The sequence below is a fragment of the Aegilops tauschii genome, chromosome 1 (genome assembly GCF_002575655.3).
Source record: "Aegilops tauschii subsp. strangulata cultivar AL8/78 chromosome 1, Aet v6.0, whole genome shotgun sequence".
NCBI lineage: Eukaryota > Viridiplantae > Streptophyta > Magnoliopsida > Poales > Poaceae > Aegilops > Aegilops tauschii.
The window spans coordinates 302452462-302476599 of record NC_053035.3 but is presented as its reverse complement, the minus strand read 5'-3'; the positions used below and the strand labels follow the sequence as shown (position 1 = coordinate 302476599).

General features: G+C 46.4%; 2 protein-coding genes and 1 pseudogene across 2 annotated transcripts; all 3 read right to left on the bottom strand.

The window, feature by feature from the left end:
- Positions 1-309: 309 nt before the first annotated feature.
- Positions 310-900, bottom strand: LOC141029805 (uncharacterized). Its single transcript, XM_073506152.1, has one exon. It carries the CDS (start codon positions 898-900, stop codon positions 310-312), a length of 591 nt encoding a protein of 196 aa, XP_073362253.1.
- A 2138-nt stretch (positions 901-3038) lies between these two features.
- On the bottom strand, positions 3039-3722 carry LOC141025938 (uncharacterized; annotated as a pseudogene).
- An 18354-nt stretch (positions 3723-22076) lies between these two features.
- On the bottom strand, positions 22077-23057 carry LOC109745333 (F-box/FBD/LRR-repeat protein At1g16930-like). Its single transcript, XM_020304448.1, has 2 exons — positions 22491-23057; positions 22077-22343 (listed from the first exon to the last, which is right to left on the bottom strand). The coding sequence occupies exons 1-2, from the start codon at positions 23055-23057 to the stop codon at positions 22077-22079; spliced, it is 834 nt and encodes a 277-aa protein (XP_020160037.1).
- Positions 23058-24138: the final 1081 nt, after the last annotated feature.

The window sequence follows — 24138 nt, the reverse complement described above, 5'->3', positions numbered from 1 at the left end:
GGTTCCCATGGTATCAGAGGCACATAGGCACATAAGTGCCTATTGTGGTGCACTGGAAATAAACTTGTGCAAAAGACATGTAAACTGCAAGCAAACTACAAGGTTAACTGCGACACAAGCAAACCTAAATTTATAACAAGCAAACGGTAGTCTTGAGGGAAAGCAAATCTAATGAGAAATCTAGAATGGCATGAGCAATGTTCTAGATACTTTTGTTGGCCGGGACCACCTGCTTCAGTAGTCGTAGTCGCCACAGGACCTAGCGCGCTTCCTGGTCTGCTCCTTGTCGAGTTTTGCCCGGTGAAGCCCTTACCGGATGATGGTGAGGCGGATCCATATCTCGTACGCAGCATAAGCGTCCTTTGCCGTGTACTCGATGTGCCTCATGGACAGGGGCATGCACGCCCAGCGGCTGCGTTCTGCGTTGGTGAGCCCTACGTCGTGGACAAGGATGCCTGAGACGTCCCCAAGGGAGTCCAGAGGCTTGGTAGCTATAGGCACCCTCCATTCCTTCTGGATGTCGATGAAGTGGGCGATCTCCAGTCCGACGCGGCCGAGCATCTCTATGTCGCCGTCGATGGAGAAGCCAACAAACGTGTACCTGGGGTCCGCGAGGAAGTTGTCGAACTTGGTGTAGTTCTTATCGGCCACGCTCAGTTGGAAGAGCAGCATTGGATGATACTTGCCGACGGAGAGCTGGACGAGGGCGGGTTTCTGATCTTCGCCATGGTCGTTGGTGTACTTCACATCAACTCCGACGATCTTGTGGCGCTCGAACTGGAGGTGTCGCTCGTACTGCTCAATGGTGGTCGCCGCCTTGTGCAAGTCGTTGGTGTGGATCACGTGCAACTTTGTGTTGCCGTGCGCCTGCACCTCCATGAATTCCCTGGTGAATCCCATGGCCTGGAGCAATTGGTCCTCCTGCAACCTGGTTTTTCATGGGGAACAATGAGTGGGAGCGCAATGGCGATTTCTGTTGTTTGTGTGTGAGAAGACCGCGGCGGGAGTCTAAATTTAAGGGCGGGGAAGTGGCAAAGGAGTGCACGATCTCACTGTCGATGCGGTTGTGCACATCGTGGGTTCTGGATCGTGGTTTTTCTTTATAAAGAATAAAAATAAATCAGCAGTTATGTTTTTAACAACCGTCGTATCTCCAGCAAGTCGTGGAGATGATCGTTGTCTTGTGTAGTTTGCTGTCAAATGTTAACTTTTACAATTTATCTCGTGAGGCATGCAGGGGCAGTATGTAGAGGCACAAGGTTCTGACCAAGAGAAGCATGCTTCAAGTGGCTGGTTTAACTCTCAGACACACGGGCGTGGTACATTCATTGGGAGTGGCAATTGTTTTCAGTGATACATTCGCTGGTCGAAGCAGTGCTTTGTTTTATCAGAGGCACGGTTGTGTGTCCGTGTTGCAACTGACGCTACGAGATGGTCAGAAAGAACGAGAAGCAACGAGAGGCGTGGACATGCAGCTGCAAGAAGCACTCATACAACGAGAGGCGCAACAAGAGGCATAGATACGATGCTACGTGAGGCACGGAGATGAAGCTACGTGATTGCACGGACGTCAATTCGTGCTATGGTGCTATGTGAGGCACGGGCACGAACAAATAGCCGTGCACTCAACTACATGCGCAAAAAGCCACAGATGTGTTTCTGAGAAGCACCGGCCTCCATGGTTCTACCGCAAGGTGGGATTCGACATTTATCTAGGGCATTCCGAGTTTTACAAGTGTAGGAAGAATCGTTTTTCACTTATATGTTCTGTGGCAGAGGCACAGCTATTACTTGTGTGACGAAGGAATGTACGTCGAATGTACGTGACGTGAGGATTGACAATAGGCGTCCGTTACTCTTTTTCCGGAATGTTTTTCAATTAACTACGAGAGGCATGAATGTGCCGACGGAATAGGCACGGTCATGTCTGAAATAGTTGCAAGGTCGTCCCTGAGGTGTCCTATACGCTTTACAGTTACAAGCACGGTCATCATTCTTGTCGTGGCACGGAGGTGAATGATGGAGCCTATGCCTCTGCGATAGTCACGTCCCATATTAAGAAGGAAGCAAATCTTCATAGACCCGATACGTCGGAAGCTGGCCGTGAGGCACGCTCCTGCCTCTGCGTTTTCGGTGACGTCACGTTTAGTGCCAGTGGGGTGCACGTAATGCTCGGTTTTCTGATGTTTTTGTTGTCAGCAACTTTCTTAACATGTTACACACGACAGAGGTACGGTTATACCCGACGAACTGGAGGCACGGACATGATTCTAAGGGAGGTAGGGACGCGAAGGATCGTGATGCAAGCACGTGAAGGTGTGCCTCTGTTTTCAAGAAGCTTTCATTGACACGTTTTCATTGCGGGGGGCATGGCCTATGAGTTCCATGTGTCTTCGAAGGCATTCGGCCTTATTAACGGACATGAAGCCAATTTACGCACGGTCCCCATAGGAGTGGAGGCACAGAAGTGCCTTCGTGGGTGTTTTAAGTAGTTGGTGTTATTGATGGACAACCGTGCCTCTATAGTGTTCTTCTCTAAGGGTCACGGGCGTAAGCAATGTTTTCCGAGGAGAATAAACACCTAACTACCTTTGTGTGTGCAATGGTTTGTGTGTGCAATGGTTTGTGTGTGCAATGGTTTGTTAGAACATTGTGCACTGCTTTTAGGAGCATTCTGTAATTGTTGTCCCTGTATTTCGACACTGCATCCACAAAGGTACTAGTGCATTGCATGCTCGTCATTTTGTGGATTGCTACCTGCTCTGTGCGTTACACTAATCGTATAGTATCTCTACTGTGTTTATATTTTTCAGTTCACGCCAATATATTCTAATAATAGAAAACTGCAACATTACACTGGAAATAATCTTGTTCAGAAGATATGTAAACTGGAAGCAAACTACAAGGTTAACTGCGACACAAGGAAATCTAAATTTAGAACAAGCAAACGGCAGTCTTGAGAGAAAGCAAATCTAACGAGAAATCTAGAATGGCATGAGCAATCTTCTAGATACTTTTCTTGGCCAGGACCACCTGCTTCAGTAGTCATAGTCGCCCCAGGACCTTGTGCGCTTCCTGGACTAATCCTTCTCGAGTTTTGCCCGGCGGAGGCCTTCCTGGATGATGGTGAGGCGGCTCCATATCTCGTACGCGGCGTAAGCATCTTTTGCCGCGTACTCGATGTGCCTCATGGACAGGGGCATGCGTGCCCAGCGCTGGTGCTCTGCGTTGGTGAGCTTCTTCTTCATGTTGTTGTAGTAGTCGTGGACAAGGATGCCTGAGACATCCCCAAGGGAGTCCAGAGGCTTGGTAGCTGTAGGCACCCTCCATTCCTTCTGGATGTCGACAAAGTGGGCGATCTCCAGTCCGACGCGCCCGAGCATCTCTATGTCGCCGTCGATGGAGAAGCCAGCAAACGTGTATCTGGGGTCGGCGAGGAAGTTGTTGAACCTGGTGCAGTTCTTGTCGGCGGCGCTCAGTTGGAAGAGCAGCACCGGATGATCCTTGCCGACGGAGAGCTGGACGAGGGCTGGTTTCTGATCTTCGCCAACGTCATTGGTGTACTCCACATCAACTCCGACGATCTTGTGGTGCTCGAATTTGAGGTGTCGCTAGTACTGCTCGATGGTGGCCGCCGCCTTGTGCAAGTCGTTGGTGTGGATCACGTGCAACTTGGTGTTGCCGTGGGCCTGCACCTCCATGAATTCCCTGGTGAATCCCATGGCCTGGAGCAGTTGGTCCTCCTGCAACCTGGTTTTTCGTGGGGAACAATGAGTGGGAGCGCAATGGCGATTTCTGTTGTTTGTGTGTGAGAAGGCCGCGGCGGAAGTCTAAATTTAAGGGCGGGGAAGCGGCAAAGGAGTGCACGATCTCACAGTCGATGCGGTTGTGCACATTGTGGGTTCTGGATCGTGGTTTCGTCTCCCTGGCGGTGCGGTTGTGCACATCCTGGGTTTTTGATCGTGGTTTTTCTTCATAAAAAGTAAAAATAAAATCAACAGTTATGTTTTTAACAACCGTCGTATCTCCAGCAAGTCTGGGAGATTGTCTTGCGTAGTTTGCTGTCAAATGTTAACTCTTAAAATTTATCTCGTGAGGCATGCAGGGGCAGTATGTAGAGGCACAAGTCTCTGACCAAGAGAAGCATGCTTGAAGTGGCTGGTTTAACTCTTAGACACACGGGCGTGGTACATTCACTGGTCGTGGCAATTGTTTTCAGTGATACATTCAGTTTGCTGTCAAATGTTAACTTTTAGCACTCTCGTTGTATAAGTGTTGTGTTTTATCAGAGGCACTGTTGTGTGTCCGTGTTGCAACTGACTCTACGAGATGGACAGAAAGAACGAGAAGCAACAAGAGGCGTGGACATGCAGCTGCAAGAAGCACTCATACAACGAGAGGCGCAACAAGAGGCACAGATACGATGCTACGTGAGGCACGAAGATGAAGCTACGTGATTGCACGGGCGTCCATTCGTGCTATGGTGCTACGTGAGAGGCACGGGCACAAACAAATAGCCGTGCACTCAACTACATGCGCAAAAAGCCACAGATGTGTTTCCGAGAAGCACCGGCCTCCATGGTTTTACCGCAAGGTGGGATTCGACATTTATGTAGGGCATTCCGGGTTTTACAAGTGTAGGAAGAATCGTTTTTCACTTATATGTTCTGTGGCAGAGGCATGGCTATTACTTGTGTGACGAAGGAATGTACGACGAATGTACGTGATGTGAGGATTGACAATAGGCGTCCGTTACTGTTTTCCAGAATGTTTTCCAATTAACTGTGAGAGGCATGAATGTGCCGACGGAACAGGCATGGTCATGTCTGAAATAGTAGCAAGAAGGTGGTCCCTAAGGTATCCTGAATGTATCACCTGTACGCTTCACTGTTACAAGCACGATCGTTATTCTTGTCGAGGCACGGTCTTGAGAGTCATGAATGTGCCGACGCAACAGGCACGGTCATGTCTGAAATAGTTGCAAGTACGAGATGGGCAGAAACAACGAGAAGAAACGAGGGGCGTGGGCATGCAGCTGCAAAACGCACTTATACAGCGAGAAGCACAGCTAGAGGCACAGGTACAATGCTATGTGATTGCATGGACGTCAATCCGTGCCCGTGTTCTGTCAAATGTTTTAAGTGACAGTTTGTAAAGGCATGGGTGTTTAAGGTGACTGAGCATAGGGGAAGGCGCTAGGTTTTTAGGAGAAGTGTTGTGCGGTTGACAGAGGTGTATGCTTGTACTCCACAAAACTACTTGGCATGACGCTATTCTGCGGAGCACCATAGTGAAAATTATTTATACTACTGACGTGCGGAGCTAGCAACGTCACTAAACTATTCTGAAACATACTTCACCATAGCCATTCATCCTCCATTATTAGTCAGCGAATCCTTTTATTATTATCAGAGATAAATAAATTAACCCACGTAAGTGTTTCACCTTCTTTGACAGGGAATTTTCACCACCGTCCTCTTGGATATAATTATATGCTCAGTTACATACCATGACATAACTAAATAACAAAACTGGTGGTGTGTACAGCCTGTCCAAAAAACAGACATAAATTACTGAACTAGGAAGTATAGCCACCGGCAACGCTCTATCAGGAAAGGTCGTTGATTATCATCCGCAGCTGCTTCATGTTTCCCAATGTTGGCCACCGCTTTTCAATTGTGACAAGGACAATTGAACCAACCCTTAGCTGAGCTTCCCGAGCAAAATCTGAAAAACCGGTCACCTCCATTCTGCCGTCGGTTCGTATGGAGTACATTGTGCTCATGTCTATTGCATCATACATCTCTGTTAGGATGATTCCACCGTTTTGAGGTAGATATCCTAGGTTCATCTTTAGAAGCCTCACAACGGCAGACAGGATTCTCTGCAGATTGTACCGATATTACTAGATAAAGTCAATGTACAAGGACATAAAACATCGAAAATAGCAAACAAAACCATGGCAGTGGATCAAAACAAATAATCAATGACTAACCAGACGACCATTTATGACATTGGTGACGTTTAGACGCTGCACAAAGGGTATGGTGGGGAAGTCGTCAGACTCAAACACATAGTATATCATCTGTCCAAATTGTCTGTATGAGAGGTTTACGCCTCGACCAAACACTGTTTTCCCAATGTACTCCCTCTCTGAGTCATTTAGAAAATCAAGAGCTGCATGGAAAAAAATAACTCATTTTCAAACAAATTTGTTTAAACAGATGAACTCGGTATTTAAGTTTAAAAGGAATGGTTAAATTCAATGCATGTGATCAAGTTGGGATGATAATCAACAGAATTGCATAAAATGTTTTCAAAATAACTTTGACTATAAGTATGACATTCATTTAGTGGACAGGGGTAGGAGCATCAAAGTATGCTGATAAACATAGTTTATAAAACAGGATGGAAGTTGGTGCACTTACCTAGTGATGGTTTGGGGAGGGGCCTGTGACCTCCTCGAGAATCACTGAGTCTCAGATCTATCTCAATGGACAGACTCCCAGTATCCAAGTTTATGATGATTAGATCTCGATAATGAAGATCGTAGTCACTAATTAACTTTTCCTAGCCAGGTCCATGAATTTTAGACCGGTTAGGTTCATCGGTGATGCAGATCTCATATGACAGATCCTCGTTGGTGATCAGTATTGGATTTCTTTGTTTTCCTTCTTCTTGAATTGCTTCCTCTTTCCACTGATAGATTGAAGAAGTGACTTGCTTCCTGCAATAGCATGGCACATACTGCGCAAGAAAAAAAATCTTACGGGGCATGTATAACCAAGACAGATAGCGCTTATCATATATGTACCAATTGTTTTCAACAGGTTGCTATTTGATAAAACAAGGTACATCAAAAATTCAAAACATATCATTAAATGCTTAAATGTAGGCATTCCATTCCAACAATATGGTAGAAACTTTTATTTCCTCCATCAGAAAGATACACTAGTTGGTAGTAACTGATGGGCAGCATGGGGTGGCAAACAATTCTCCTTACCAGGCATGTCTTGAAGCATCAAGGAAGATGCACTGTTATCGTGCTGTGAAGAACGCCTGACTCCAATCCAGGGCAACCGAAGTTGGTACATATATCACAGCACATGGTTTCCCCTGGAATACATTGCAAAACAACGGTTATATGAAATTCTCAACACAAGGAAAATTTTATTATCTTGAAAAACTATTCGGCTAAACCGGCATTTTTACATAAATAGTCGTTCACAAGCAATTTCCTAAAAAGACATGTGCACAGCTTTTGATTAGAAGGTGAACAGTAGATATAGGATATGTAATAACAGAGGAAATATGAATTTAATTAAATCCGTATTTTATTTTCCAAAAATGGTTGCTTAATTCATCACAATTCAGTATTGACTATTTTTAGAGCAGTTCACAATCTTGGTTGTCAATGTCAATCAGTGAAAGGATTTCTGCTGCTTGGTTTTAAAAGCAGCTTTAGCAAATGTATATTTCAAGACAAGACAGGCAAAAAGGAGAAACAATAGTCTATCATCAGGCCGCTCAAAGGAGTGTTTGTAACATTAAAATTATATGTAAATTCGTCAGAGCTGCACCCAGCAACAACGTCATCCGCAACCATACGCCACCGTCGCCGACGCCAACCACCGGAACATGTGTGGCTAGGTGGTATTTGAAACGGGTGATCCATCAACGTTAACCTTGCCTCCAGCGTACAGGACCCCAAACGCTATCCTCAAGCACAGACGCTGACTCCCAGTCAACAGCACCCCAAACGCCGACCTCCAGCACCCTGTGGCCGGTTAAGCAATAGAGCTCAACGTATCGGACTTCCGGCCACCGTCGTTGTTTGCAAGACCTAACGGGCTTCAATTTAAACTACCAACCTCCCTCGGCGAAGTTCATCGCTCACCTGGGACTTGGACGCCGCAGGTCGCTGCAGCTCATAGCATTCTCAAGCACAAACGCCGACTCCCAATCAACCCCACCCCTAAGAGGCACGGGTCGTGTTCAGGTTCGGCCTCGTACTGCGCGGATTTGGTTTAGATCATAACGAATTTCCAGGCAATTCCTAGCATAACAGCGCAGATGCGTCGCTTTCAAACACGGAGAGACGAAACCAACAGAGAGGAAAACGGATCGTAGCGAAAAATTCACATAGAAATTAAGTGAAAATGGACTAACCCTAGATCTAGAGGGAGAATCGAGAGAGAAGAGACGTGAACTCTACAGCGGGTGAGTGGGAGGGGGCGGTCTGGGTTGGCACAAAGCAGAACAGACAGTTATAATACGCGCCTGCTCACTGACATGGGGCTACTGTACAGCGGCAAAGACAAGACTATTGGCTTATTAGGAGCATAGAGGCACACACTGACGGCCCCAACACGCACGGACTTACATGCAAATAAGGCACGGCTTTGTTTCTGTTTTTCAAATTTTCTCAGTGAGGCGTTCACTGAGACAGGTTGTGCACGTCCATGACGCACAACCGTGCTTCTGTTTTTCGAAGTATTTTTTCCCTAGCACGGTCTCTCGAAGGGACGGGGACGTGAAGCCACGGTGCGCATCGTCCTGTAAGGATAAGAATGAGACGCACGGAAAGGCCTCTGTATTCTAAATGTTCTCGGTGACGTGTTCATTGACAGACGCGCGTCTTTAAGCAGTTGGCGCACGGTTGTACATGCGGACGACGCACAGCTGTCTTTTGTGTTCTCCTAGTTGTTTTCGCATGACATGGCCACTCCTAGTTGTGTTCTCCTAGTTGTTTTCGCATGACACGGCCACTCCGAGGGACAGGGGAGTGAAGCCACGGTGCGCACGGTTCTGCAAGGAGAAAATGCACTGAAGTGCCTCTGTTTTTGTAACATTTTAAGTTGCTTGTTCACTGAGAGAGGCACGGGTGTATGTTTAAATGATGCAAGACCGCGCTACTGTTTTCTGAATTGTTCATTTCTGACACGGTCTCTCGAAGGGACACGGTGTCTGCAATTAGAAGGGGCACGTAATCTTTCGCTTTGACGAATTCTTCGGATGCATGAGTTTTGTTCAATATGATAATGAGAATGGAAACCCAACATCTAAAAAGTGATTGGAGGTTCGTTGCTGACCTTAAGTCATTATCACAGCATTCCAAATGTTTTCAGTGACGTGTTCACACGAACGTATGATTTTCACAACCTCTTGATGCACGTTCGTTTCCTGTGGGGTGCACGGATGTCCTTCGGAGAGACACGGTTGCAGCAGTTGCAGGTTTGCAGTGGACGCATGTTGCTTTTAAAAGACGGAATTTCATGCCAAGCAACTGAGATAAACAAGAGGATACTAGTTTGATTTCTGAGCATCTGTGTGAGCTGATTTTCTTATCATTGGGTCCAGAAACATATGATCGATTTTGAAAACATAAAGCATGTACATAATTGATATCATAAACGTTCATATCCCTAATTTTAAAAATATGAGCTTACTGCCTCAAGAAAAAAAGCTTACAGACGGTACGATGCAAAACGAGTGAGAATTCATTGACCATGTTTACACAATGCCCTCATTCAATATAGCAAGTACATCTCTCCAGACCTGTTTTCAGCATCCACAGTTGAATGGATCTGGCAAATCCAGATATTCAACACCTGTGTTTTTTAAATCCATGTGCATATGCTTGCAAGTTGTTGTTAATTTAAGCTCGGCACAATTAGTATCCCTTTTGTCCATCTGCAGTACCTCTTCTTGCCGTTTGTAAAATTCACGAGTGAAATCTCTGCGCGGGCCAAACTTAAGCCTGATGGTCAGTAGCATCCTAGCATTGAGAATAAAGAATGCACAAATTCAGTGTTTGCATCTGTGACTTCATAGTCTTCCAGCGTTAATGTCCTCAAACAAATGTCGTGATTATTGAGAAACACCCGCTACTTTTGGTGCCATTCATTTGTTATACCTCTTTGATCCCATCCTCCCCCCTAAACACACATGAAGAGCAAACTGAGCAGTTAGTGCCAGTATATTATGTATATTGTGCGTGGGCTTTCAACGTGTGTGAAATCATCACCTCGATAAACAAGTTTTGCAAGCATTGAAAGCATCGTAGCAAGTCAACAATCTCATCCAGATTAAAGCATGTCTGTGAGATAAACAAGGTCTTGACGGAATCCAGCACCGCGTGTAGGCTACTTATGCAGAGACCCTTCATTGAGCACATAACGTGATATTATTAGCTCGTGGATGTGAATCTCAAGTGCTTTTGAATAACGCATGTCAAAGTAACGTGCAGAGGCAGTACCTGAATAACTGTAGACCCAATGACGATATTTGTTTCCTTGGGTAATTCAGAAATTTTTCCCAGTGTGTCCAACACAGGCGCGGACAAAACTGTTATTTGTAGTTGTGCATCTACAAAATCATGTAGCAGTCTCCAGAGGGAAGGGGCATCCTCAATGGTCAGTTTTCCTCCATCGGAATGAATGCCAATGCTTACAAGCGTAGCTGAGTTTATTCGTAGACAGCAGAATTTCTTTTTGCAAACAAGCAGCAGGCACTGCAGGGCAGGGCAACCGTGGTGGATGAACTTCCGCAAGGAGACATCCGATATATAAACCTCCACCAGTGAAAGTCTCCTTAGCAGTGGGAGGCAAAGCCTTTCTACTAGATTGTCTTCTAGTTTGCACATGGCAAAGGTGACAGTGTGGAGAGACGAGCGAAATCTAGAGATGGATGCTGGTGGCGACGGCATAGAAGAAGGGATTCTGCGTGCTGATGGCCCTGGGTAGAAGAAATTTGGGAATATATGATAGAACTCTAAAACCTGGAGTTTGTCCAGATTCCGAGACAGGAACAACTCATCGACGCCACAAGGTTGGCACTGGAGGTAGCTTGTCGGGATGCAGAGGCGGCGAATCGGCCCCTCGTGATCGGAGAGGATAGATACAGGAAGACTGAAGCCATCGGCGAAAGATTCTCCGCGATAGTTGCAACTAAGATGTCGGCATTGAGTTCCGATGTACGTTTCCTGGACGATTTGCTTGCCTTGGAGAACGCGGATGATTTGGCAACAGATTTTTTCCAGAGATCTGGTAGAACGAGTATCAAGGATCACACGGAAGTCGAGATCGAGTGGTGCAGTGCGCTATATGCGGCGCCACCGAGATGCGAGCACTTGTGTGCGCATGCCTTCCTTTATGGGCAGACGAGAGATGATCTCGCTGAGGATGGCGTCCGGGCGATCGTTGATGCGGTCCGGACCAGACTCAACATGGTTCTCGGATCCGGTGGGCGGGCCACGACCGCTCCTCTTAACGAGCTTAGAGGGCACGGGTACAACCGCGAACCTCGTCTTCTTGTTGCTAGAGGCACGCTTCTTCATCTCCATTGCCGAGCTCGTGCCGCCTCCGTTGCAGCTCTCTGTGCGGTTGATCTGGGAAGAGGGTTAGGGTTTTACGATTCACAAAGACGACAATATATATACGTACCTAATCTAGAAGATTTCGACAGACGTGGTGGAATAGTCACAGCTTCGACAGACGTGCGTATTGACGAGGCACGGCTATCAACCGTCCGGATACACAGAAGTTTTGTGGGAGAGGCATGGGTCGGCATACTCAGTTAAGGACGCACGGTTGTGCGATCTATAGAGACACGGTGGTGTGGAGCCACGAGACGGTGGCAAGTGTCATGTGAGGCACGTGCATGCAGGCGCTGGAGGCACCTAATTGCAGTCTGTGCAGGCACCAACCCCATTGAAGCCTCTACAAACATAGGTATCAACTCCCTGGATGCACAAAAGTGTGGTGGCAGAGGTATGGCTGCGAACTCTCAGTTGAAAAGACACGATTGTGGAGTCCCTGGATCCACGTGCCGCGTGTCTCTAGGGGAACGTAAAAGCCACGGCTCGTGGCACGTGAGGCACAAGGGTGCAGACTCCAGGGTCACCGAAGTTTAGCCTCTACAGGGACGTACGATTGTCAACCCTCTGAATGCACAAAATGACGGTGGCAGAGGCATGGATCCGAATACTCAGCTATGGAGGCACGGGCGTGTATTCTCTGCAGCCACAAGGGTCACGGCAAGTGTCATGTGAGGCACGTGTATTGAAACACCGGAGGCGCGGAAATGAAGCCTCTTTAGGCACGAGTGTCAACCCTTGATATACAAAACTGTGGTGGCAGAGGCATGGGTGAGAATGCTTTGCTGGAGAGGCACCATTGTGAGCTCTCTGGACCCGTGGGCGTCTGGCTCCACGGGCACCTAACAGTCACGGCTTATGTCATGTGAGGCATGTAGATGCAGGTGCCGGAGGCACTGTTGTGAAGTTTCTAGACAAAGTCTGACCTTGAGACGAAGAACAACCATCATGTCACGAGACGCACGGTTTTATTGGCCTACAAATCACGGACTTGCTTCTGAATTGGAAAGGTTCCCTCTGACGAGTTCATTATCAGTGGGAACATGGTACTGTACTACCAAAGAGTCAGCGTCATGCCGGTAAAATACTCAGAATATTTCTGCTGAAACATCTCGATGTGCCTGAAGACACGGACGTCCCGTAGCACGGAGCACGAGTTTACGACTAGTACATCCACCGGCTAACAGGTCGTGTAAATACACTATGAACTTCTTGTTCGCTCTAACAACAATTATATTTATTGTAAAGACTTCAATTATACGCTGGAGGCACGGGTATCAACTGTAGGGATACACTGAAGTTTGGTGGGAGAGGCATGTGTCCGAATACTCAGTTAGAGACGCACGGTTCTGCGGTCTGTAGAGACACGAGGGTGTGGCGCCATGACACGGGGGCAAGTGTCATTTGAGGCACGTGCGTGCAGGCGGTGGATGCACCTAATTAAAGTCTGTACAAGCACGCACCTCGTTGAAGCCTCCACACAGCCAGCTATCGACTCCCTGGATGCACAAAAGTGTGGTGGCAGAGGCATGGCTGCGAACACTCAGTTGAAAAGACACGTTTGTGAAGTCTCTGGATCCACGGCAGTGTGTCTCCAGGGGAACGTAAAAGCCACGGCTCGTGGCAAGTGTCATGTGAGGCACGTGTATTGAAACACCGGAGGCACGGAAATGAAGCCTCTTAGGCACGAGTGTCAACCCAATGGATGCACAAAAGTGTGGTGAGAATGCTCTACTGGAGAGACACCGTTGTGAGCTCTCTGGACCCGCGGGCGTCTGGTTCCACGGGCACCTAACAGTCACAGCTTATGTCATGTGAGGCACGTAGATGCAGGCGCCGGAGGCACTATTGGGGAGCCACTACATGCACAGGCATGGCGTTTCTCCAGGCCTGGCTCAGCATAAACCCTCTCTGGGTGTAGAAAAGTGTGCGCAGAAGGCGCCGAAGTAAGGCCTCTACATGTACGTGTACGAACCTTCTTGATAGTCAGTTATAAAAGCACGATTGTGAAGTTTCTAGACAAAGTCTAACCTCAAGATGAAGAACAGCAGTCATGTCACGAGACACACGGTTTTATTGGCCTACGAATCACGGACTTGCTTCGGTATTGGAAAGGTTCCCACTGACAAGTTCATTATCAGTGGGAACATGGTACTGTACTAACAAAGAGTCAGTGTCGTGCCGGTAAAATACTCATAATCTTTCCGCTGAAACATTCAATGTGCCTGAAGGCACGGACGTTTGCACAGTTACAACACTTTCATTTGCACAGTTACAACACTTTCTGCTCAAGTTTTGTTATGGGAAGCTTAGAGACGGTACAAAATATTACAAGGGTTGTCTGTTCATGTTTAGACAAAACACACGTTCAAAAGGGCACAACAACATGTAACCCTGCAAGCTTGAACAACAGCTCTGTGTTCAGCAGTCACAGCTGAATGGGTCCGTCAAATCCAGGTATTCAACACGCGTGAGTTTTAAATAAAAGAACCGGTGCTTGCACGCTCCTGATAATATAAGGCGAGCACGTTCATAAGCCTTTTTGTGCCACAGAAGATCCTTTTGATGCTTTTCGTAAAATTCTTCTGTGAAGTCTTGGTGGAAGCGATAGTTAAGCCTCATGGTCTCAAGCTTGCTTGCACTTAGAACAAAGAATCTCACAAATTCAATGTTTACCAAGCAGGGTTCATAGTCATCCAGCGTTACCGTCTTCAAACGAAAGTCATCTCGTTTGACAAACGGTCGATGCTTACGACGCCTTGTATTTGTTTCTCCGCAACAGAGTCCTCCCTAGATGTACATGAAGAATGAAAATACTTAAGCTCTAAAAACAGAGATTCTGTCAAAAGAGCATCCAGCGTAAAGTATTTATTGGATTTTTGTAGATACGGGTGTATGTAATACTAAAACATGTCTAGCCACGGGTGTATCAATTTACAGACGAATGTAAGACAAGCTTTTTAAGACATATAGTAGAAGTAATACAGTATGCATGTTATGGGCTTTCAATGTGTGTGAGAATCATCACCTCGATAAACAAGTTCTCAAGGCTTCGAAAGCATTGCATCAGGGAAACGGCCACGTCCACTTCAAAACACATCTTGATGAGCAAAGTCTTGACCGTTTGAAGCACTGTTGACAGGCTGACTGCCGGCAAACCCTGTATGGTGCACGCACAACGATTTTAAAAATTGAACAAAAGGTTCTATTACATGAAATTTGTTTACCCGGACAAATGCAGTTGAAAACTAGGTACATGGATAACTGTAGGGTTACGCGTGACCTTGGATTCAGAGAAAAAAATCATGGAATTTGCCCACAGTCTCCAGTTTAGGTGCAGACATGACAGTTATCTGCAAGTTGGTGCTGAGAATATCGTTAAGCAACCGCTAAAGTGACGGGGCATCCTCTATAACAAGTTCGCCATGTCCACAGCGAATTCCAATGCTTACAAGGTTACGTGAGTTTATTCTTATGCAGCGGCTTTCCATATTCCAAGTAAGCAGTAGGCACCGGAGTGCGGGGCAACTAGAGTGGATGATGCTTTCAAGCGAGATGTCTGATATACCAACATCCACAAGTGAAAGTCTCTTGAGCAGTGGTAGTTTAAGAGCCTGAACGTAACTGTCTGGTATTTGGCAAAGAGCAAACGTGGCGGTGTGTAGGGAGGATGCAAACCGAGAGAAGGACGCCGGTGCAAAAGGCGCAGATGATGGGTGTGTGAGTGGTCGTACGAGACACTCTCTCACGAAATCTGGGAACATGTAATAGAACTCGAGCACCCGGAGATTGTTCAGTTTGGATGATTTAAGCCAGGCATCGACGGCTGAGGGTCTGGACTGGAGGTAGCATGCCGGTATACAGAGACGGTGAACTGCGCCCCCATGGGCGGAGAGGATGGCTTTCGGAAGGGTCGTATCGTCAGTGCCAGATTTGCGAGGGCACCGAGTTCCGAAGTGACTTTCGGGGGCGAGCTCCCAGGTAGGAGGCGCCACAGAGATTTTCTCGATATGAACTGTTTCTAGAGGCTTAAAAAGACGAGCGGCAGGGATCTCACGGCAGTCGAGATTCAGAGGAGCGGTGGGCCATAAAGGACGCCATTGACGAGCGAGGATGCGAGTACGGATGCTATCCCTGATGGGGAGACGAGAGATGATCTCACCTAGGATGACGTCCGGTAGATCGCTGATGCGGTCCGGACGAGTTTTTTCCCCGTGCTCCTCAGATCCGGTGGGCGGACCCTCACCGGTCCCCGCCGGTGCCGCCAAACACCCAGAGGAATGTGTCATCGGTGGCACGAGCCTTGCCCTCTTGGTACTAGAAGCATCGGACTCCATCTAGGAGCGACCGGTGAGGTGGATCTGGAAAGACGGTTTGTAGGACGGAGGTGTTGCAAAACACCATTTATCAAAAAAAAGTAGTATGTTTTAAGTGATTTCGTTGCGAGAACAGTGACATCGGACAGTGGCAACAAGTCGGACTCCATGCCTCCACTTGATTCACGCACATGCCTCTCCGAGCAGCGTGTCACTACAAACACACTGAGCACGGACGCACGATCGCAGCTCTTCTTTTTGACATGGGACGCACGACCGCAAGTCTTCTTCCTAATATGGGACCGTGCCTCCGCTTGCTCGACCAACGTGCCTATCTGAGTACACGACTCAGCTGAAATAATGATAACTGGGAGGCACGACCGCCCCCTCTTATACTATATGACCGTGCCTTCACTAAGTTCACGGTTGTGCCTCTCTTACTGCACAAAGTCAGCTAAGTTAATCAAAGCACAGAGGCATGACCATGAGTCTTCTTAACACAGGACTGGACCTACACTAGGTTCAAGTGCCTCTCTGAGCAAACATGTCGAACCGAGAGACACACCCACAACAACCAGAACAACAACAACAACAACAACAACAACAACAACAACAACAACAACAACAACAACAACAACAACAACAACAGCGACGACAACCATGTTTATGATCGCATCTGCTTTCAGTACCATAGTCTGAATCAGAATTTGAACTGATAAGTTCTATTAGGTATGTACTATGAGGATTTCAACTGCACTCATAGTTTGAAATAACACACGTACGATACTTAACTTAATACCATAGTAGTTAAAATTTATGTGGTGTAATGCCATCCCTCCATCACCGTACACATCTCGCGTCATGCCGTTTTTTTGTAAAGACCGGTGATCACAAGTGAGAGCGAGTCCTCCCCGCGCACAGTGTGCCACTCGATACTGATGAGTACAATGCAATCAACTGTCAGCCCGGCTGCATCTGCAAAAGCAGAAATCCCGGTGATCGCCATCCTTCCATCTTTGTGTATACAGTAGGTGCCAGGCAAATCAAGGCTGCTGAAAATTTGAACAAGCTTGATGCTGGCCTTGAGAGGCAAATATCCAAGCTTCATCCTAAGATCATTGGTAACAATAGCTGGGATTTTCTGTACAATAACAAATTATTCTTGCATTAGATTACGAAGACACGCATGTTGACTGTGGTTTAGAGAAAGAAACAATGACATACCAAACGGTCTGTGTGAACGTTGGTGAAACATAGACGGTGCACAAAGGTAATGGCAGGGATGTGTTTAGCATTTAGGACTTGTTTAATCATGCAAGCCATGTCGATATAGGAAAGTTTTATGCCCCGGGTGTAGACTGTCTCGTCTATGTAGCTCCTTTCCGATAAACTGAGGCCTTCAAGGGCTAAATAAATACAACCATGTATTAGCCACTATGTGTGAAGCAATGAATAGAGCAGTTAAAACTAAAATAAACGAATATTGGCTTTTAAAAGGGAAATTACAGTTTTAAACTACATTGTGAGTACAAAGAAAGATTTAATACATTATATCACAGAGATTAAGCACATAAATGTTAAACCAGAACAAATATTGATAAGCAATCAGAACATACCAACGGAAGGTTTGGGAAACACTTTGTGACCTCCTCGAGATTCACTCAACATCAAGTCAACGGGAAAGAAGAAATCTTCTGCTTGCAAATCCAATTTTATAATATCACCATAAAATAGATCATAGTCACGTATCAACTTTTCCCATCCAGGTCCATGAAACTTAGACCTATGGTTGCCATCTGTAAACTTAATCTTGTAACACAATTCCTCAGTGGTGCCGAACACAAGGTCAAAATCTTCGTCTTCAAAACCATCCTCGAAAGCTTCATCTTTCCATAAAGAGATCAAAGAAAGGACCTGGTTCCGGTAGTAGCATGGGACATACTGCATAAAAGTAAAATTAAGACAAAGGTATATAAATGTTTTACTGATTTTCAGAAAAAATGCATGAAAGTGTTTTTTCCTTGAAATTTCTTGGCTTTCAGGCACGGGCACAGGAACCATCTATGACATTTAATTAAACCTATACAAAACAATTGAACTTCTAATTACATCAAGGCCTATAAAATAAAAACAAGCATGCGCAGTATAGTTCGCTCTGAAGGAATACGTGTGGTTGCTGACTGCGGAATAAAGATAACTGCAACAAATACAGTGACGAAGGTTTTTTACTGGCCACCTGTGAGTTGGTAGCAAAACTTACCAGGCATGACTCATAACAATGAGGCAAAGACACAATCAAGAAAGATTGGGCAACATCAGATTCAACACTGGGACAGTTGAGGTTCCTGCAAACATCACACGCCATCTTTGTCTGCGAGATGTAACAGTATATAAGATTCGGGTTCATTAATTATTAAAGAAAAATTTATTTCAACACTCCGCAAATGGTACAAAGAATTAAAGGACTGTATATCACTGATACATGGTTGTTTCAACGAGTAAGATAGAGCGGAGCGAATGCTGATATGGTGATATCCCTTGATGTTAGTGTCTCTGTAAAAAATGAAAAAACACGCACAGACCTCCTCAAATCTACAAGCTTGCAGCGAACTAGCTGGAAAAAAATCAACTGTTGTCCTCCAACATTATTCCCCTATAGAACCTCTTAAAAGGGGAAAGATATTAACACAAAAACTAAAATTAAAAGGGTAACATACAACAAGAATCCATCTAAAAAAACATAGTGCACAACGCGTAAGTATTAAGCAGAGGGGTAAAAATTTACTGTATTTCAGAGCAAGTGGGCGAATCGTAGATCCATCTATGTGGACTGTAGAGTGAGGAAGACGAATCAAGAAAGACGGAAGGAACCAGAGAAGATGGGGAAGAGCAAGTGACTCGGGAGAGAAGACGCACAAAACGATGTATTTATGGAGTAATTATGGAGAGGGGGGTAATTTTGTGTACTCGCTCGCCAAAGCTGAAACTACTGACAATAGTAAATGGCTCCTTGCCATCCCGGCGTAAAAAAAGGGGGCGGGGGAGGGGGCTGGGGGTTGGTGGGTCTGGCGAGTAGGTGGAGTATTTGGTCGAGCCGGACCATGTCGAAGTCCCTCGCTTTCATTTCCGCTCTCGCTCTCTCACTATATCTCTTCCCCTCTCTCTCTCCCCCCTCTCCCTCTCTCCTCTCGAATTCGACGCCGCCTAAAGCACCGCATATGCTCACATCCTCCGGGCCATGTCGACACAAAAGTTCGGACAAGAGGGGAGGAAGGAAGGCTTGAACTTCCTTGAGCTGGATTTTGATTTCTATGTAGGTGATTTCCTGCTACATGCGGAGCGTTGAACTGGGGTTTGTTTTCCAAACAAAAGATCCGAGCTCTAAACATTCACGTGTCCTTGTAGGAGAACCCTGATACCATCGAAGACCATGATTTCTGTGGCAAAGAGCTCGACCGTCCTCTCTACTGCGTTCTCCATGATACCAAGCCTCTCAGGTGTGTGCCTTTGAAGGAAGTGACAGGGGGAGGAGGTTCTACGGCTGTGCTATGAAAGTTAGTCACTTTCGAAAATCCGAGCCTACTTTCTTGTTGAATCAAACTGTTTGGATATAGGGCTTGTAGTCTTCCAAAGAAGACTGATTTCTTCTTGTGTTTTCCGGTTGATTGTAGGAAACATTGTGTAGTCCTTTTACTTTACATAAAAGGGTAAAGGTGACTACTTATTTTACATCACTGAACACAAAAGAAGTGATCTAGACACTCTCATGTTTGTTTACAAATGGGACTTCTGTTTAATGGTCAGTATATTCTTCAAAAAAACTCTCCAAATAAGTTGACTGCAGAGGTAGCTCCAGATGAATTCAAGCTGGCTTAAAAGAAACTAAGTACAATTATGAAATAACTTCGCGGACAGGGTGGGCGAAGTACCATAATTAGTGTTGTGGGTACCTAACCATTGACGTGCCACATTGCACAAACATGGTTCATAGTTAGTTGAATAAGATTATAAACCAAGTATATGTGCACCAGAGTATTAATAGTCTCCATTTATTTTGTTCCTTTTTGTTCGCAGAGAGGCGTGAACTGTGGAGACGTAGAATGGGTTGACCGCCCATGGCCTATCATTATGCAGAGGTGCCTACTCAAGCTCTGGGGGATGTTGCATGAGAGCAATGATGATAGGCAAGCAAAGGATGAAGAGATAAGCAGGCTTAAAATCGATATTGAACAAGTGAACCTTAAGCTCGAGAATCTTGTTGCAGCCGTGGAAAGAACTAATGTAACTACCACGAAGATTGACAGGCAGAAGAAGCAGATGGGTATCGTTGATAAAGACGTCAAGCGCATTCAGAGGTCTCTCACAAGTGCCATTCATAATCTTAAGGACGACAAGGGTGAGATTAAGCTGGACAGGGATTTTCTGAAGGAGGAGGTGCATAAGCTGAAGGAGAATAGAAAGAAGATGCAAAGTGTCATCTGTGATCTTTTGGGGCAAGGGTTTGAGAACACTGATGACCTCCTGATGATCAAGGTAATCCTTGAAGAATGATCATTGACAGTTGCCTTCTTTTGAAGCGTTGCAAGGGATACTTGTCTAGTATAAGTTTATGCTTGTACATGGTTACTTGACTAAATAAATGTATCTCATTTTTTGCAATCTTTCAGAGGGTGTGTGACGGTCTATGCACATCAAATATTGATCTCCTGAATATTTTATATTTCAAAGAAACGTGCTGCTAGCGAGGCGCATCCAGCAATATTTCGTCTTGCATCGTTCAATGAGGCATGGGTTACTGTAATCTAGCAAGGCACATATGTCGCTTTGGCAGGCATGGGGAACCATGCCTCTGGTAACCTAGCACTGACTTGTCAAAGGCATAGTCCTATGTGAGACAGAAGCACCGCACTAGCGCTGACACACATAAAATCTACAATCTACAGAGTCCTGCTTACTCCTGATGCAGACGCACGCCTGTGCCTCTGTGACTCGATTGTTTGTACTCAGACATAAACTCGTTCACGGACATGCGTTTACATGAAAGGCACGTACAGTCTGAGGTCGCTGGGAGCACGATTTGAGATTAAGCAGAGCCACGGCCATGTGCACGTACAGTCTGCCACGAAAGGAGGCAGTGCCGTCCGGTCACTGCAGACGCACTGGCTTACATGCACTAGATGCACGTTCCTTGCAGAACAGGCAAGGCAGTGCCTCTTCTCTTCCAAATGTTTTTGTTCCCTAGTCGACTACCGCACACGAATGTTTTTGTAGCACCACGATAGTGACTAAAACTATCAAATTTTCATAACAGCGGGTGCATAGCACAAAAGCATTGTTATAACAAGCTTACAAAATGGTGCAAAAGGCGAATGGATTGTTTGGTCATGTTTAGACATAACACAGTCTCAGATTGGTGCAACAGCATCTAACTGTACTAGCTTGACGAACTAACTTCAGCCCTGTGTCCAGCAGGCACAAGTAAACGGATCTGACAAATCCAGGCATTCAACACGCCTGTGTTTCAAATCCAAGAACAGATGATTGCAGCATGCTGATAACTTGAGATGGGCGCGTTTGGAAACTTTATTCTCCCACAGTAACAACTTCTGTTGTTGTTCGTAAAATTCTTGCGTGAAGTCTGAGGGAAAGCGAAACTTAATCCTCATGGTCTCTAGCTCCGTTGCATTCAGAATAAAGAACTTGACAAACTCAGTGTTCTTCCCGCTTTTTTCATAATCTTGCAGCGTTACTGTCTTTAAATGAATGATGTGTTCTTTGAGAAACGCACGGTGCTTGCGACGCCAAATATTTCTTGCACCATCAGGAACGTTTCCTCCCTGAAAACACATAAAGGTTGAAAGATACTCAAGATCTATCGAAGGACAAAATGAACGATAAATTCCATGACCCCCGTCCCAATCAGTTCGTCGAACATTTCCCTAGATACGGATGTATGTATAATAATTAAAAAAACATGCCTAGACATAGGGTGTATCCATTGCAAACAAAATGTAAGATAAGCTTTTTGAGATGCAAGGAGTGCTGCACTATGCACGGTATGAGCTTTTCATTGGGCATGAGAATCATCACCTGAACAAACAAGTTCTCCAGATTTGGAAGGCACTTAAGCAAGTGAACGACCAGGTCCACTTTATAAGTCATGGCCAAAAACAAGGTTTTGACAGATTGCCGCATTGTAGATAGGCTGACCGTCGCCAAACCCTTCACATAACATAGAAAATAAAACATAAAATTATTAGAACAAAAGGTTGGATGACATGAAACTACTTTCTCAAGGAAATGCAGCTGGAATTATTGTGAAATGTCAGTACCATAAGACCCGTGGAGTCAAGCGAGATCCTGAATACCCCCGTGTTATTGCTCTAGAGATCGTGGATCAACCTTTGAAGTGAGGGGGCATCCTCGATGATGAATTTTCCTTTCTCACCACGGATGCCGATGCTTACAAGGTTAGGGGAATTTATTGTGATCTGATGCCTTTCTCTATTGCAAACAAGCAGCAGGCACTCGAGTGCAGGGCAACTAGAGTTGATCATGCTTTGCAACGAGAAGTCTGATATATCAACCTCAACAAGCGAAAGTCTCTTGACCAGTGGTAGTTCAAGTACCTCTACATAATGGTCTGGTATCTGGCAACACGCGAAGCTGACAGTGCACAGAGAACAGGAAAACCGAAAGACGGACTTCGGTAGTGAGGGCGTAGATGAAGAGCATGTGTGTGATAGTTTGACAGTTTTGTTCACAAATCGTGGGAACAGGTAGTAAAACTCAAGCACCTGGAGATTGTTCAATCTGGGGGACTCAAGCCAGGTGTGGACAGTAGAGGGCCTGCATTGGAGGTAGCACGCCGATATACAAAGGCGGAGAACTGCGCCCACATGGCTGGAGAGGATGGACTCTGGAAGGCACGAACCATCACCAGGAACTGTTTTTCCCTGATGCCAAGTTCCGATGTATCGTATGCGAGCAAGCTCCTCACTGTAGGCAGAGACCCTACTGATGATCTCGACATGAACTGTTTCTAGGGCGTTAAAAAGACGAGCGACAGGGATCTCACGGCAGCCAAGATTCAGAGGAGCGGTCGGCCAAACAGGGCGCCAACGACGTGCGAGCATCCGAGTGCGGATGCCCTCCCTAGTGGAGAGACGGGAGATGACCTCACCGAGGATGGCGTCCGGGAGGTCGCTGATACGGTCCGGACCAGACTGCTCTTCCTGAACCTCGGATCCGGTAGGAGCACCCTCGCCGCTTCCAGCCGCTACCGCCAAACCACCAGAGGACGGCGTCGCCGGTGGCGCGAGCTTCGCCCTCTTGGTGCATGGCGCACCGGAGTGGATCTCCATCTCCGTTGCTGGGATCGCGCTACCTGCGAGCGCTGCTATATGTGGCGTGGATATGAAAAGACCAAGGAAGAGGGTGTGTCTAGGGTTTCGAGACTCTGTCCGGCTTAAATAGCCGGAGCCTGGCCTCGGGCGACGAGCCAGAGCGGTGTCGCCGGAGGGGACGCCCGTTGGACCGTTGGGTTTCCGGAGCGGCGCCACGTGGCATTCACACCCGAATACGAGGAGACACCCGTCGAAACATAACTGGGGACAGGAGGGAAGGGGAGAACAGTGGAGGGATCCATTCAAAATGATTCCGTTGACTCTATCACCAGGAGAGGCACGGTATGGCGGTCCAGACAGGCATGCTTGCGTTTTACGCGGGGTCACGTTCGTGCGTTTATAGCGGAAACCCGCGGCAGCCGCCTCATCCTTGTTTTAGTGTTTCGGGTCACAGGCACGGGCATGAAGCGCTCAAAGGCATGGTCGGTGGTATTACATAGAGTCACGCTAGCCTGTGACTCTATCAGACGAAGATGCACGGGCGTTTAGCCCACGGAGATGAACCTTTGTCTTACGCACAGCCACGGACATTTACTCTGTGAGGCACGGATTGGCCTATAAGAGAGACGCTATTTTTAAAAGCTTATTTCCTTGTATTTAAGAGCACGGACGTGCAGTCCATACAGACATGGTTCCATACTGAATTGTGTCACACTTCTTTCTTGATAAAGGCGTCGACGTTCATGACTGTCTGTGTTTCGCACGGCGTGCTATTATATAGAGTCACGTACAAAGGTTTTCTGATTGTATTCCGAATGAGTCGGTGGGCTCGGTCAAAAGGAGAGGCATGGACGTCAAGCCCTCGGAGGCATAGTTTGTTCTTACTCGGAGTCACGTTTGTGCGTTTATTACGAAAACCTAATAGAATCGGGCGACTGTCCTTGTTAGAATTGTTTTCGTTGTAAGATTTTAACTCAAATGCACAAAGGCGACTTTATATGTTTAGTAGCGTCACGGTCCTTTACGCATGAAGACGACTTTCTGTGTGTCAATGTTTCAGGTCACAGGCACGGTTGTCAAGCCCACAAATGCACGAAGG